The 12702-nt window shown below is 45.4% G+C and overlaps 1 protein-coding gene across 2 annotated transcripts in view; it reads right to left on the reverse strand.

Annotated features, from left to right (window-relative positions):
* LOC147629989 (ATP-dependent Clp protease ATP-binding subunit CLPT1, chloroplastic-like) overlaps positions 1-12466 on the reverse strand; it is a 28710-nt gene extending 16244 nt beyond the window's left edge. Inside the window, exons 1-3 of one of the 2 annotated variants that reach the window (XM_086811546.1) lie at positions 12110-12466; positions 11813-11848; positions 11576-11685 (exon numbers count right to left, since the gene is read on the reverse strand). In XM_086811546.1, coding sequence (XP_086667672.1) covers positions 11576-11685; positions 11813-11848; positions 12110-12405 — 442 coding nt within the window. In that variant the 5' untranslated portion in view covers positions 12406-12466. Of the gene's footprint in view, positions 1-11575; positions 11695-11812; positions 11849-12109 lie in introns of both variants that reach the window. The other variant, XM_086811545.1, reaches the window with a different exon arrangement.
* Between the last annotated feature and the right edge of the window lie 236 nt (positions 12467-12702).

The following is a 12702-nucleotide window of genomic DNA, read 5'->3' on the forward strand; positions in this document are numbered from 1 at the left end:
AGCAACAACATTAATAAAGACTTCTCTTTTCATATGTGGGTGCCTAGTACTACTGGTAACTGAAGGCCATATCCATTATTTTACAAGGTAAGTGGATTGAGATTCAAGCAAAGGTCTTTGGTGTAAATCTTACAGGGGATACTCTCTGCTGCCAACACCTGTTCGGTACCAGGTAGTCCAAGCTTCTAGAGAACCACGGTCCATGAGTGCCGAGATCGGGAGAGCTGGGCGTTAGTACAGGAGCGCCTGTTTGTGCGTGGTCCTGGAACACCAGTGGGGCGCTCTCTGCAGATTCCAGTGAAGGCACAGGACCGTAGAGATTAGACTTCTTCCAGTGGATCGCTCTCCTTCGAACGTTGACTTCAAGTCTCTTGTTTGGTAACTGTATTCATCTCAGTTGTACATGGACATCATCTGGTTCATTGAACCCATGGAGCATTGTATCACTTAAATACCCCCAATAATATATCATATATTGAGGGGGGGTCGGCCCGTTCCGGCCCCAGTGCTAGTGTCTCCATTGATCATCATTTCAGTTTTCAGTTGTTATTGAGTTGTCCATTCATATTGTGATATTTAAGTTGTGCTATTTACGCGTGTGGGTGTCCAACGAAGTCTATTCCCATTTGACGGGATCGGATTCACTGTCCCAGTTTATAGAGAAGAAATATTTGGATATCTCATGGATATGATGCTTTTATGGATAAAAGTCCACCTCTACTCCAAGGTGTGTGGTTAGCACGGAGTATGTGGTAAGAGTTATGGTATACAAGGATTATGGTATACAGGTCTATGGATTCCTGGACTTCTTTTCTAGGGATTTGGATCTATCCTCACGTTTATGGATTATTCTTTTTGGCTCCTTTTATTTGGGATGCATTGGACTTATGAAACTCATTGTTCACATGCCCTGTGTAGTGTTCTCTTGTCCTACGTGCTCTCTTGAAGATTGTTTCTACCATGTGTGGGTGGAACAATAGAGAGCAGATGGAAGGGAACATGGGCACTTCAGAGGGTAGTGTCGAGTACAACATACCGTGTGTAGTGTTCTCTTGTCCTACGTGCTCTCTTGAAGATTGTTTCTACCATATCTGGGTGGAACAATAGAGAGCAGATGGAAGGGAACATGGGCACTTCAGAGGGTAGTGTGAGTTGAGGCCGAAATGCCTACAAACTATTGGTGGCCAAAATGCCTATAAACTATGTGTAGCAGAAATGCTTATGAAACACCAGGTTATCTATGCCTGCGAGTGATTGTTTACTTGAGCCCACCTCTCATCCAAGGTGTGTGGTCAGAGTACCAACACGGAGTGCAAGTAGTAAAGTGGACATGACGCCTGGTTGGCACGGGACTTATGTCTATGCCAAGGGTCATGTGGACCGATGCCTTGTTGGCAAGAGACTTATTTTGTCTCGCCCATTTACTTGGGACATGGATTATGATATCTGGACATATGGGACTGATTTATCTTGCTCATTTACATGGGACATGATTATGATATCTGGACTTATGGGACTATTTTGTCTCGCCCATTTATTTGGGACATGGATTTATTTATCTTTATGCCATATTAGAATCACGAGCTCCCCATATAAAGGCCAAGAGGTTCATTGTTCATCTCACCATGCATGTGGATTCATGTTGGGATTGTGAGAGGGCATTTCAATGAACACTCCACCAAACACGTGGATTCATGTTGCGATTGTGGAGTGAGTGTTTCATTGTTTCCACGCCATGCTTGTTGATCAGAGTTGGGATTGTATGGGAGAACATGGAAACTGTTGGGATTGGGAGAAAGGATTGCCAAAACTATCGAGAACCAGCTTTTCTGTCACTATGGTTTATTGCTCTTGAATGGCACCAATTTGTGTGCATAGCACATGTTTCTGTGCAAGGCACTAGTTTCTTGTGCATGGCACTTATTTAAGTGTCTTAGCACCTGGTTGGTGATTTTCATTGGCATATGATTATCTCATTGATATTGGTGATTGAGACACAATTGGCTCTTGTGCCTGTGTCTAGCATATCTTCCATGGAATTCTCGTCCATTTATTTTGGGACATGATTTTGATATTGGTATTATGGAGACTTATTTAGTCTCGCCCATTTCTTTGGGACATGGATTCTTCAGTTATATTAGATTTTTGAGACTGTCTCTTCTCGCCCACTTGATGGGACATGATTATATCTTGAATATATGGCTTGAAGCTTAAAGTTGCGGACAAGTTTTAAGAAACTGGGGAGGATGTCACCAGCCTGGACATTTCCCAGTATGAAAGGGGTCTGGTGGACTCCAAGATGTCTAAATATTTAGAAAGTACAAGCTTTGGGAATGGGGGATTATCCTAGAATACAAAGAACCACACTCCTAAAATTTAGGAGAGTTACTATTTTTTGGCCCGACTCCAATGGAAATTCTGTTCGCGTCATTACATCTGGAATTGAGCAAATACCAAGAGTTCGCAAAGAGCCTATGACAGAATGTCTACCAGTTGGGATATTTTTAGAGACAAAGTTTATGGAAGGACCCATCTCTTAGATTGGGACATGTGGCAAGAAAGTGGACCAAAGTGAGACAAGTGGCCCGACACTTGTTAGAAAGTGGATCAAAGTGAGACAAGTGGCCTCACACTTGTCACTTCAGCTATTGTGTGGCTCTCCACTTGTCACTGTAGCCTTCTCTTGCCATTTTAGCTCATGGGAGGCCCAAATCTATAAATTGGAGCCCTCTCTTCATTAAGAGAGGCTCTCTTGCTGCACACTCTACCACCGTTACAAGCTGCCCTAATGATGGCTACTCTCTTGAAGGCTGCCCATGAAGAATACCGGCTGTTGGGGACTGTTTTGGAGACTTCCATCGCGAAGAAATACTGAAGCCACTGTACCTGCTGTACTAGTCACTGTACATGTTGTACCAGCATTTGTACTTGTTGTACTTGCTATACCAGCCACCGTACTTGCTGTACCAGCCACTGTACCTACTGTACCAGCCACTGTACCTACTGTACCAGCCACTGTACCTACTGGACCGACTGAATGGAGAGTTGTACTTGTTGTACCAGCTCTATTGCATGAAGACCCGTGGTTTTTGGGGAAGAATTAGTACCCACACGGAGGTATATGGATTATATTGTTGGCTCGGCATTTCTACAGCCTCTGTTCCAGCTTGGTTGCCTCGTGTTGGGCTGTGTTATGGCATTTGTATATGGATAATCCGGCATCTCCCGTGGGGAGAGTAAGGCCCTCAAAGCTTGTACATGATATTATTCTCCTTGGGTAATAAAATACTCCGGCCTCTATGTGGTGTCACGTGTGCAAGCTCCATTTTCAGCATTTGTGGATGTTTTGTCCAGCTTTTAAATGTTTTAATATGCATTGATGGTATCAACAAGTGTGTCAAAGGCCCTAGTCCCCCGGGCATTCACCGCCGCGAGTTACAATAGGCGCCTGCATTCAGCCCCTTTCAAGCCCCAGAACAACATACATACCTGCATTTCTGCACAGATCAGAGCCGGCTGCAGTTCAGTCCAGACCAGCCTGCGTTTTCAGTCCAGCATCAGTTCTATAGTAGTACCCCGCCTTCTGTGCATCATCCATACATGCAACAGTCATTTGGTGAAGGTAACATATCATTCATAAGCATTTACAGCATAGTTACATAGCTTAGAACAGTCCACCGCAGTCCTTTCTCAGCCTCAAGTGTGCAGCCCTTCCTCATGCCCTTGGGAAGAGTGCATAGGCTCAAGATCAGTTCATTGAGGTGTTTCTACAGCCGTGTACAGTTCAGCCAAACTTCCAATCCTTCGAGATCTTGCGTTTGGCTTATCTACAGTCCACAGTCATTCTCTCTAAAGTAATAAAGCAAATACTATCTCGTTATCGGGATAGGGGGCCCTTCTGTGGGTAATTTGGGTCCCAATCTGGTGTACAGTTCTCATATATCTCTCTCTCATCTCTTTAAAGTTTGAAGTATTAAAGTGGATTGCTAAACTCATGAAACTTAGGATCCACAAGACGGTGTGAGCATTTGTGTGACAGGATCTTCCAATACAAAGACTTACGCTGCATATTACAGGCTGACTGGTTATATGAGGGGGTATAAATACCCAACCCTACCAAGTGATTCATTTATCTCATATTTCACAAAGTGCTGCAGCTACTCAAGGAACGCAAGGGTGAAGGTTGAAGGTCAAGGGCAGAGATTCATCTCAGCCAAAACAGGTCAAGTCAATCTTTTATTTTCAGATTTTGCATCATTCTAATAAAAGCAAATACACCATTCGTGGTGGTGGGGACCCTACAAAGGGTATTCGGGACCCAATATTGTGTCCTCCTCTCCTCTCCCTCCCTCCCTCCCTCCCTCCCTCCCTCCCTCTCTCTCTCTCTCTCTCTCTCTCTCTCTCTCTCTCTCTCTCTCTCTCTCTAGACTCCGATGGACCACCCCTTTCGGAGTGACTCCTGTTCCTCGGACGGTTCGCTTTCAGCCTCCGGAAGTCTTCCACACACACAGTGGATGGTCAGATTGCGCTTTGGAAAGGTAGTGCATTTTCCTGCTATGGCGAGCAACGACAACGAGAGAGAACAAGAACCTTGGGACCAAAGTGCACCAGGCAGTCCATCTAGGGCATCAGGCATGAGTGTACCAGAGATGATCCAAAAGATGGTGCGAGCAATCGCAGATCAGAGTACCAAATTGGAAGAGCAGAAGGTGCAAATACTGACTCTGGAAGAGTGCACCCGTCCTCCAGCTCCGTGTTTTCTGTCTCCTCCTCCCTCTCATTCCATTTCCCAGATTCTAGATCCTCTACAAAGGGACCCTTTCGAAGGGTCACTACTGTAGCCGAGTTCGATGCTCGAGTTGCAAATGTGTGCAATGCAGATTGGACAACGTGAAGACCACGCCATGCGACGCGTGGAACATGAACGATACCTTGAGGCTTTGGACGCAAGATTGACACCAGCGGCTTCCTCAAGTCATTTTCCCGAGAAAATGAACTTCAATAAGTATAATGGTAAACTCGACCCCACAACTCTTTATTCATGGTTGCATCAATTTGAAGCTTACTTTGCCGCAGTTCGAAAAAGTGATACTGACAAGGTGATCTTAGCTAGTTGGTACTTGGAAGGTGAGGCCATTCCTTGGTGGACCCAGTGGACTCATGCCCACACCAGATTATGTATAGCACCTTATCTTTGGAACGAGTTTGTCCTCGACCGTAAGCAGCGGTTTCTACCGCCCCATTACCTTGAGCGACTCGAAGACGGGTTAAGGGAAGCACGTCAAAATGCGCAACCAATCCTTCAGTTTGCCAATAAAATTTCAAACTTACGTTTGCAGTTGGGCTTATCTGATACGGACAAGAAAGGGCAATTCCTTTATGGCCTTGGCATGCAAATCCAGTGGAAGGTGCGTATGTTTAGGCCAGCCACCTTCGAAGACGCACTCACGCTTGCGCTAAGTGCTGAAATGAAGCACAATGGCGAAAAGCCCAAGACTTTCCAGCCTACTACTCCCAAGGCTAACACCTCGGGAGGGGGGGGGGGGGGGGAAGGCCAGAACCAGACGAGGTCATCCCGAGGACAGAGCACGGAAGCCTCTGGTTCCAAGAACTCAACCAATGCCCCCAAGCTTACTCCAAACCAGAAAGCTCAGGCAGGCAAGACCGGTGGCAAGTCGAGTGCTAAGGAGATCGCTCAGTACAACGACGACCTAAACTTGAACATTTGCATGGCCACGAAACAGGTGGTCAGCCTCCTTCCTCCTTTTTAAACATTTGGACACTTGGGTTATGCATGGGTCTACCTAACTCCATTGTAGTTTGAACACTGAAAGAGCCCCATTCAATTTTCTCCCTCTTACGTACAACAAGTGTTCCTTGCCCGTGAGTTCCATACGCTTGTAAAGCTGTTGTTTGTACTTCTGCACCTGACTGTACAGATGCTGCCTACGCTATTGTACCTGCCCGTATTGCCTTGTACTTGCACGTACTACACTATACCAGCCCCATCCAGCCGTACACTGCTGCTATACCTCTGTACTAGGCCGTACAATCATCTACTAATGTCTGTACTTCTAATGCTGCCTTAGTTGTACCTGTATCAGGGGTCCCAGTCGTTGCTGATGTCACCTCCATATAGCCTATCAACTGGCCGACTTGTTCTGATGCTTCTGCTTTGGCTGCTGTGCCTGCATCTCTTGGCCATACATGTCACAAGCAGGCTGTCCTAGCTGTATACCTTGAATCTGAACTTGCTGTTGTACTGCTTACAGGCACTTACTGCATCATAGTACCTGTTGTACGTGTCTTGGGTACATACGTGCTTGTGATACCTTATCATATCTGTTGTATCAGAGGTAATTTTTGGTTTTAGAATCCAGTTATATGTTTATTTGAAGAGTTGGTTGTGTTGGCTGCTCAGCAAGTGCTCAAGACCTGCGAGTTGGGGAAGCTCAGTACCATCTACAGGAAGTAAGCTTTGGGCAAAAACATTCAATATTGTATGTCGTTAATTTGGTCAAAGGGAAGGCCCTCATTGCTTGTACTGTAAATTTTTCTCCTTGGATTACCAAATACTCCAAAAGGGAGGTCGGTTCATTCTGGCCCCACTGTAGTGTCACTGTATTTTAAGTTCATGCTTGTGGATTTGGTGTTGTATCTTATTCCATTAGTAGCGCACAAAAGGCCAAAGGAAAGGCCCTCATTGCTTGTACTGTAATTTTTTCTCCTTGGAATAACAAATACTCCAAGACAGAGGTCGGTCCATTCTGGCCCCACTGTAGTGCCATTGTATTTTAAGTTTATGCTTGTGGATTTGGTGTTGTGGTTGTGGCCTTAAGTATCTAATTGATTAGTAGCGCACATGAGTGTTTGAGAATCCCGTGACCGGTTACATTGGTATGAGAGCAAGGTTTCCTTCCTGCCCTGTTGGAAGACAATCCTAGCTGGGGAAGACATTGGCCGTTAGTGTGGTTAGAAATGGCCAGCCAATCCACTAGCATGGAGTAAGGAGAGTGAAGTGTCAATTGAAGTGTCAATGTGTCACCATAATACACAATGAAGTTGTAATGTGCATACTTATGTGGAAGCTTGTTTAATGAAGATTAACCCTAATCACATGCACAAACTGACACAGAGTACTAGAGAGAAGGAGAAGAGAGAGTCTTTTTTTCTCAGGAAAAAGATCCTTCTATTAGTTATACCAAGAAAAACAACCAAAATGACCAAGTACAAATCCGTCCTCAAAGGGGAACCACCAGTCAAGATGAACAAAGAAGAGGATGCACTTCTCCTTTGGCAGGCCGCTCTAGGAGAAGGCTATCTCATACAATGGGGGAAGGGGGAAATACCCACACAAGTGGACTGTGATGCCAAGTGGAGTCGCCACCACCATCTGTAAGAAAGGGACCGTGCCACCAAATCTTGAGGAAGGCCTTCCGATGCTTCCTTGACCATGGAGAGTATGAATGATATCGAGCCAGATTCTCCGAATAGACTCCGCTAGCGGGATGAGGGTGCCTTCAATGGCTTCGCTACACCGAGCTCTCCAAATATACCATGCAGCTATACTACTGCAAATCTCCCATCTCTGGCAAGAACCTGGGGTCCAACGACCAGTAGCCGGAGCCGGAACTGGCACAGTGGAAATGAAATACAAAGGTGAGAGACCTAAAGGGCTAGTAGTCCCCCACCTTTCTCCTCATACGGCATGATGATCGTGGCCTCAGTGGCCCAAGCAATAGCGCCCCACGTAACAATACGGGTGGGAGCCCAATCCATAGTGAAAATGCGTAGGATCCTTTGCTAGACCTACTGGGCCTTTGGGCAATCCCAAAGACTGACGCTGAGACTCCTGAGGATGGCCACACCTCTTACATGATGTTGGTCTACCCCCAATGGCCAACCATGTGCCAACTACTAAGCTCCTATGTGCCAGTAGACACATGAAAAGAGTGATCTTCCGCGACCGAAAGCTGCCCCACGGCCACTTCCAGAAATCTACGGGAAAATGCAACGGGAGACTTTCGGACTGCCAATGTGCTGCTGGAGTGCCCTCCACCTCTGACATCTAAATCCTACGGCCCAACTGTGCAGTGAATCCATGATAATCACTAGCCAATGCCTAAACAAGACTGATATTGACAATATTTCTCCACTCACGAAACAAAGTGTCAAAAGAGATGGGCAAGCATTGCCAAAAGCTTTCTTTTCCTGACTTTCAACCTTTCTTAATCATGGAAAGTATATTTCCATGTCAATCACATGAAACCATTAAAGAAACTGTGCTTCAAACCAAGTGCAACAAAAGATAGTCAATGAGGCATCACCCAACCATGAAAAAACCACAAAGAAGAGCATGCAATTTTCTCAATTACTACCCCACTTGGTTGGCCAACTACCAGGAAGCCATGTGTCACGCACATGTTCCCGACCAATGTGTTGTTGGAGTATGCACAGGTGGAAGCATAAACAAAATAAGAGACAGAAGAGGGAGCAAAGGAGAGAGAGCTTGTGGCCAAGATCACCTTTTATAATAGCATGAAGCTTTACAATGGCAATAGCCAGCAAGAAAGTGTTGAACTTGTGCTTGGGATTGAACTACATCAAGTGATTATGTGATGCCCCTTTTGTAGAGAAGGAAGTGAGCTCGCCGACTGCTCATAACTGGCCGACTTGCTCACGACTTCCAAAAATAGGAGCAATGGCTAAAATACCTAATTAATAGGTAAAGCAAATATAACACTGAGATGAACAGTTCTAACACCCCCTCTGCAACTCATAGTGTGCAAGAGTCTGAAGAAGATAAGCTGATGAAAATGCAAACATGGACCCTCCAGTACTGTAGATACCGGAATCACCTCGGAGAGAGCACCCACCAACCTATTTCCTCGAAACAAAATGCCACCACGAACAGCAAGGAACTTTACTTGGCTACAAATTCCTACACAAGTGTGCAGTGAACTCCAAGAATAGATGATGAGAAAATGCCACCACAAACAGCAAGGAACTTTACTTGGCTACGAATTCCTACACAAGTGTGCAGTGAACTCCAAGAATAGATGATGAGATGCTATACACACCGATCCCATAATCCCCAACAGTGGACGGAAAACACATCACGTCCCAAAAGCCTCAAACAATGAACTCGGAACAGATCCAATTCATTATTTCTACTACACGAAAGACAACCATGGCCTGCCAATTGTCTAATGCTTGAAACTCCGAATCACGGTTCCCATGCACCAGTAAGTGAAGCTACAATCGGCCCCCTCTCCCGCCCACAAGCGTCGTCTGGCTAGAAGCACATGGAGGGAACTCCATGTACCCAAGCCGGAAGCACCCTGGGAGCCCTAGATGTGTTACTAGAGGAATCTGTATCATTGTCGTTTGTCATGTCTTTGCCCTTTTTCTGAGATGAAGACTTGCCCTTGGTCTTGTCCTTCTTCTTGGACAAACAATCCTTGGACAGATATCCTCTCTTCCCACAAGAGAAGCAGCAACTCCGACCTTTCTTCTGAATTGTGAAAAGTTCCTGGTCAAAACTGTTGAGAGACACCTTCATCTTATCCTGTGACACTAGGACGGTTTCTTCCTCCAAGAGTAGGGAGCTAAGATCATCAAAATCCAACTAAGTGGTTGTGACCTGGCACCTCAAAGATCGAGAAATCACATTATACTCCAGAGGAAGCTTGGTGAGGATAAGTGCAGTCCGTTAAGTAGAGGACAAAGAAGCACCCATTGCCAGTAACTGGTCATGGATAACCTTGGCTTTTATGAGAACGACTGCATACAACTGCTTACCTGCACGAAATAACAAACCGTAGAGTTACCCTTGCAAAGTAACTGCCCTCATCGACGAATCTCAAGCAAAGAGATCCTCCAATTTAGACCATAACTAATGAGCACCGGTGAGAGTTTGCACGGCCGGTGAGACCTCCTGTGTGATGGTCCGCACAAGCACTGAATGCGCCTTCGAATCGCAATTCTCCCAGTCTTGTCATTCCACAAGAAATTCATCCTCATGATCCTGAGTCCACCGCCCTAAACAATCTCCCACAAACCCTTGTAGATGAACCAGCTCCGCATTTGCATCTTCCAATGGGCATAGTTGGGTCCATTCAACTTGTCATCCTTGTTCGTACAAGGGGGAGCCATATCCACAGAGCAACAAAGAACACAAACCTCAGCACTCCAAAACTCCTCAAATGCTTTCCAATGAAGCAAGGCACCAAGACCAATCAGCCCCCTCTCAAATCTAAGAGAGAAAGAGGCTGGACAGCAGCAAAACAGTCCTAGAACCACCGGGAACTTCCTACCGAAAGGGCAGGGACTCGTGGAGGAAGAAGAAGATGTAGAGCCACGCGTCTAGCGACACCTCATGCAAGAAACTCACCACCAATAGATGCTGAAGTAGAAAACGCAGACAAAACTTCACAACCAGACTAGAAGGCTGGCCGACAGCAAGAAGATGATGGCTGGACCAGAAAACGCAGCCGGGTAGTGAAACGCAGCCACTGTAGGGGACTGATCTGCAGCCAGCAGAAGCTATGGAAAAAAAGACGCAAGGCAAAGAAAGAGATGGCGAGCAGATTGCAGAAGTGTGGAGCAGCCTGAAGTGTGGAGCAGCCTGAACCTAAGCGAGTGATACCATGTTGGAGTATGCATAGGCGGAAGCATAAACAAAATAAGAGAGAGAAGAGGGAGCAAAGGAGAGAGAGCTTGTGGACAAGATCACCTTTTATAAAAGCATAAAGCTTTACAATGGCAATAGCCAGCAAGAAAGTGTTGAACTTGTGCTTGGGATTGAACTACATCAAGTGATTATGTGATGCCCCTTTTATAGTGAAGGGAGTGAACTGGCCAACTGCTCATAACTGACCAACTTGCTCCGACTTCCAAAAATAGGAGCAATAGCTAAAATACCCAATAAATAGGTAAAGCAAATACAACACTGAGATGCACAATTCTAACACAGTGTGCATGAGACAAACTATTAGATATTTGTGCTTTGAAAAAAAAAATTGGGAGTGAAGTGTGCTGAAAGCCTTGCATTCATGGCTCCAATTTGTAGGGGAAACTTGCAAAGAAAGCATAATGGTAGGCAGGTAGGGTCGGCCAGGCTCAATGATAGAAAAAGCACCAACAGATGAACCAGCCACAGCAGTTGGTCAATTTCACTAAGCATGGTAGTCTTACTACACGGCACCACAATTATGATAACCACTTTACACCAATTTTGCAATATGGTCATGTGTAAGTACTGCTCTGATTTCCAAGCCGAATATCCATATGGCTTCAGATAGTGTGCCTTTTTATAGATACTTGTGAACCATCCATGTGAACACTGAACCAAGCGCCTTCAAATATCATCGCCCCACCCATAGGACAAGCAGAGACTTGGACGGGAGGCAATTCTCCATCTATGAACAAAGAGCAGCAATGCTCTGTTGCAAGGGGTAAAAGAGAAGGTGGGGGGGGGGGGGGGGATATACAGTGGTAAAGCTCTCAACTTCTATATCTGTAAAACAACACACATGCACACATGTATGCACGCACGCTGAGATAGAAGGGTTACCTTCAGTTAGAATGCCCATCAGGAAAGCTTCTGTGCCTGTAGTAGGGTACTTCAGCTTTCTTGCCTCCAGTTCAGCCATGCTAAATGACTTGATTGCCCTGGCAGACCATCTACCAACCCTTGCAAAACAATGTTACCAATAGAAATTCACCACATGTAATGGATTCAACACACCCCCCAAACAACAAAAGGACAAAAAACATGACATTTCCAAGGACGGCATCCTAGAAGACTTACTTTGGCCGGTTGGGGCTGGAAACCCTATCAGCGTATCTACATAAAATGAGAAAAACAGTGTGTCAAATTGCAATCGAGTACAGAGCTGCTAACTCTTAGAAAGCTCAAATTATGGCTTTCTAGCTCTGCATCATGTAAGGGTTTGGACATGACAATAGTCAGATTAATGAATTGCAATCCAGGAGTACATCTACATACGGTTCCTACGATATATGCTATTCAGGATCTTTTACTGTTTAATGTTATTTACTGTGTAGGGCTAGAGTTTCTTCTGAATAGAGTTCGGGGTGAACTTACTCTGATGGCAGCATCATACGGGTGAGAGGCCCTGTGGTCGCTCTTCTTCTTCTGCACATTTTATGCGAAGGAAGGAGGGACCATAGCGAGCCTGATGAGCCTGCAGCAGCAAATGGCCGAGAGCGCAGCGATGAAGAATCTGTGAACGAGGAAGAAAGGGGGGTCATGCCATGGCGAGAGCTATCCAAAGACTGTGCAGATGCTGAGGAAGAAGATGCCACTGATTGAGATGGAGATGGTGTGCTGCCCACTATGCACGAAGAGGCTGCCGCCGCAGTACAAGCCGCCATAGCCATAGGAGCTTCTTCGGATCAGAGCATTGTGCTTGGACTATGTAAGTTTGATGTGTAATTGAATTATGATTAAAATTAATTCTACTTTTATGCTTGAAATTAATTCTACTTTAGGTCACATGTATGCCCAATAATATTATTATTATTGGGTGCCCAATTTTGGGAGTTATTAATTAATTACTTCAACAGACGTAACCTTACATATGAACGAGAGAAGCCTTAGACCTTAGAGCAAGTTTTTTTTTTTAATGGAGTATCGCGATTGTTCGGAGCACCGACTTTATGGAGTATCGTGATTTT

This window comes from Cibotium barometz, chromosome 17, assembly GCF_041138505.1.
Source record: "Cibotium barometz isolate CiBa-2024 chromosome 17, ASM4113850v1, whole genome shotgun sequence".
In the NCBI taxonomy this organism is placed as follows: Eukaryota; Viridiplantae; Streptophyta; class Polypodiopsida; order Cyatheales; family Cibotiaceae; genus Cibotium; species Cibotium barometz.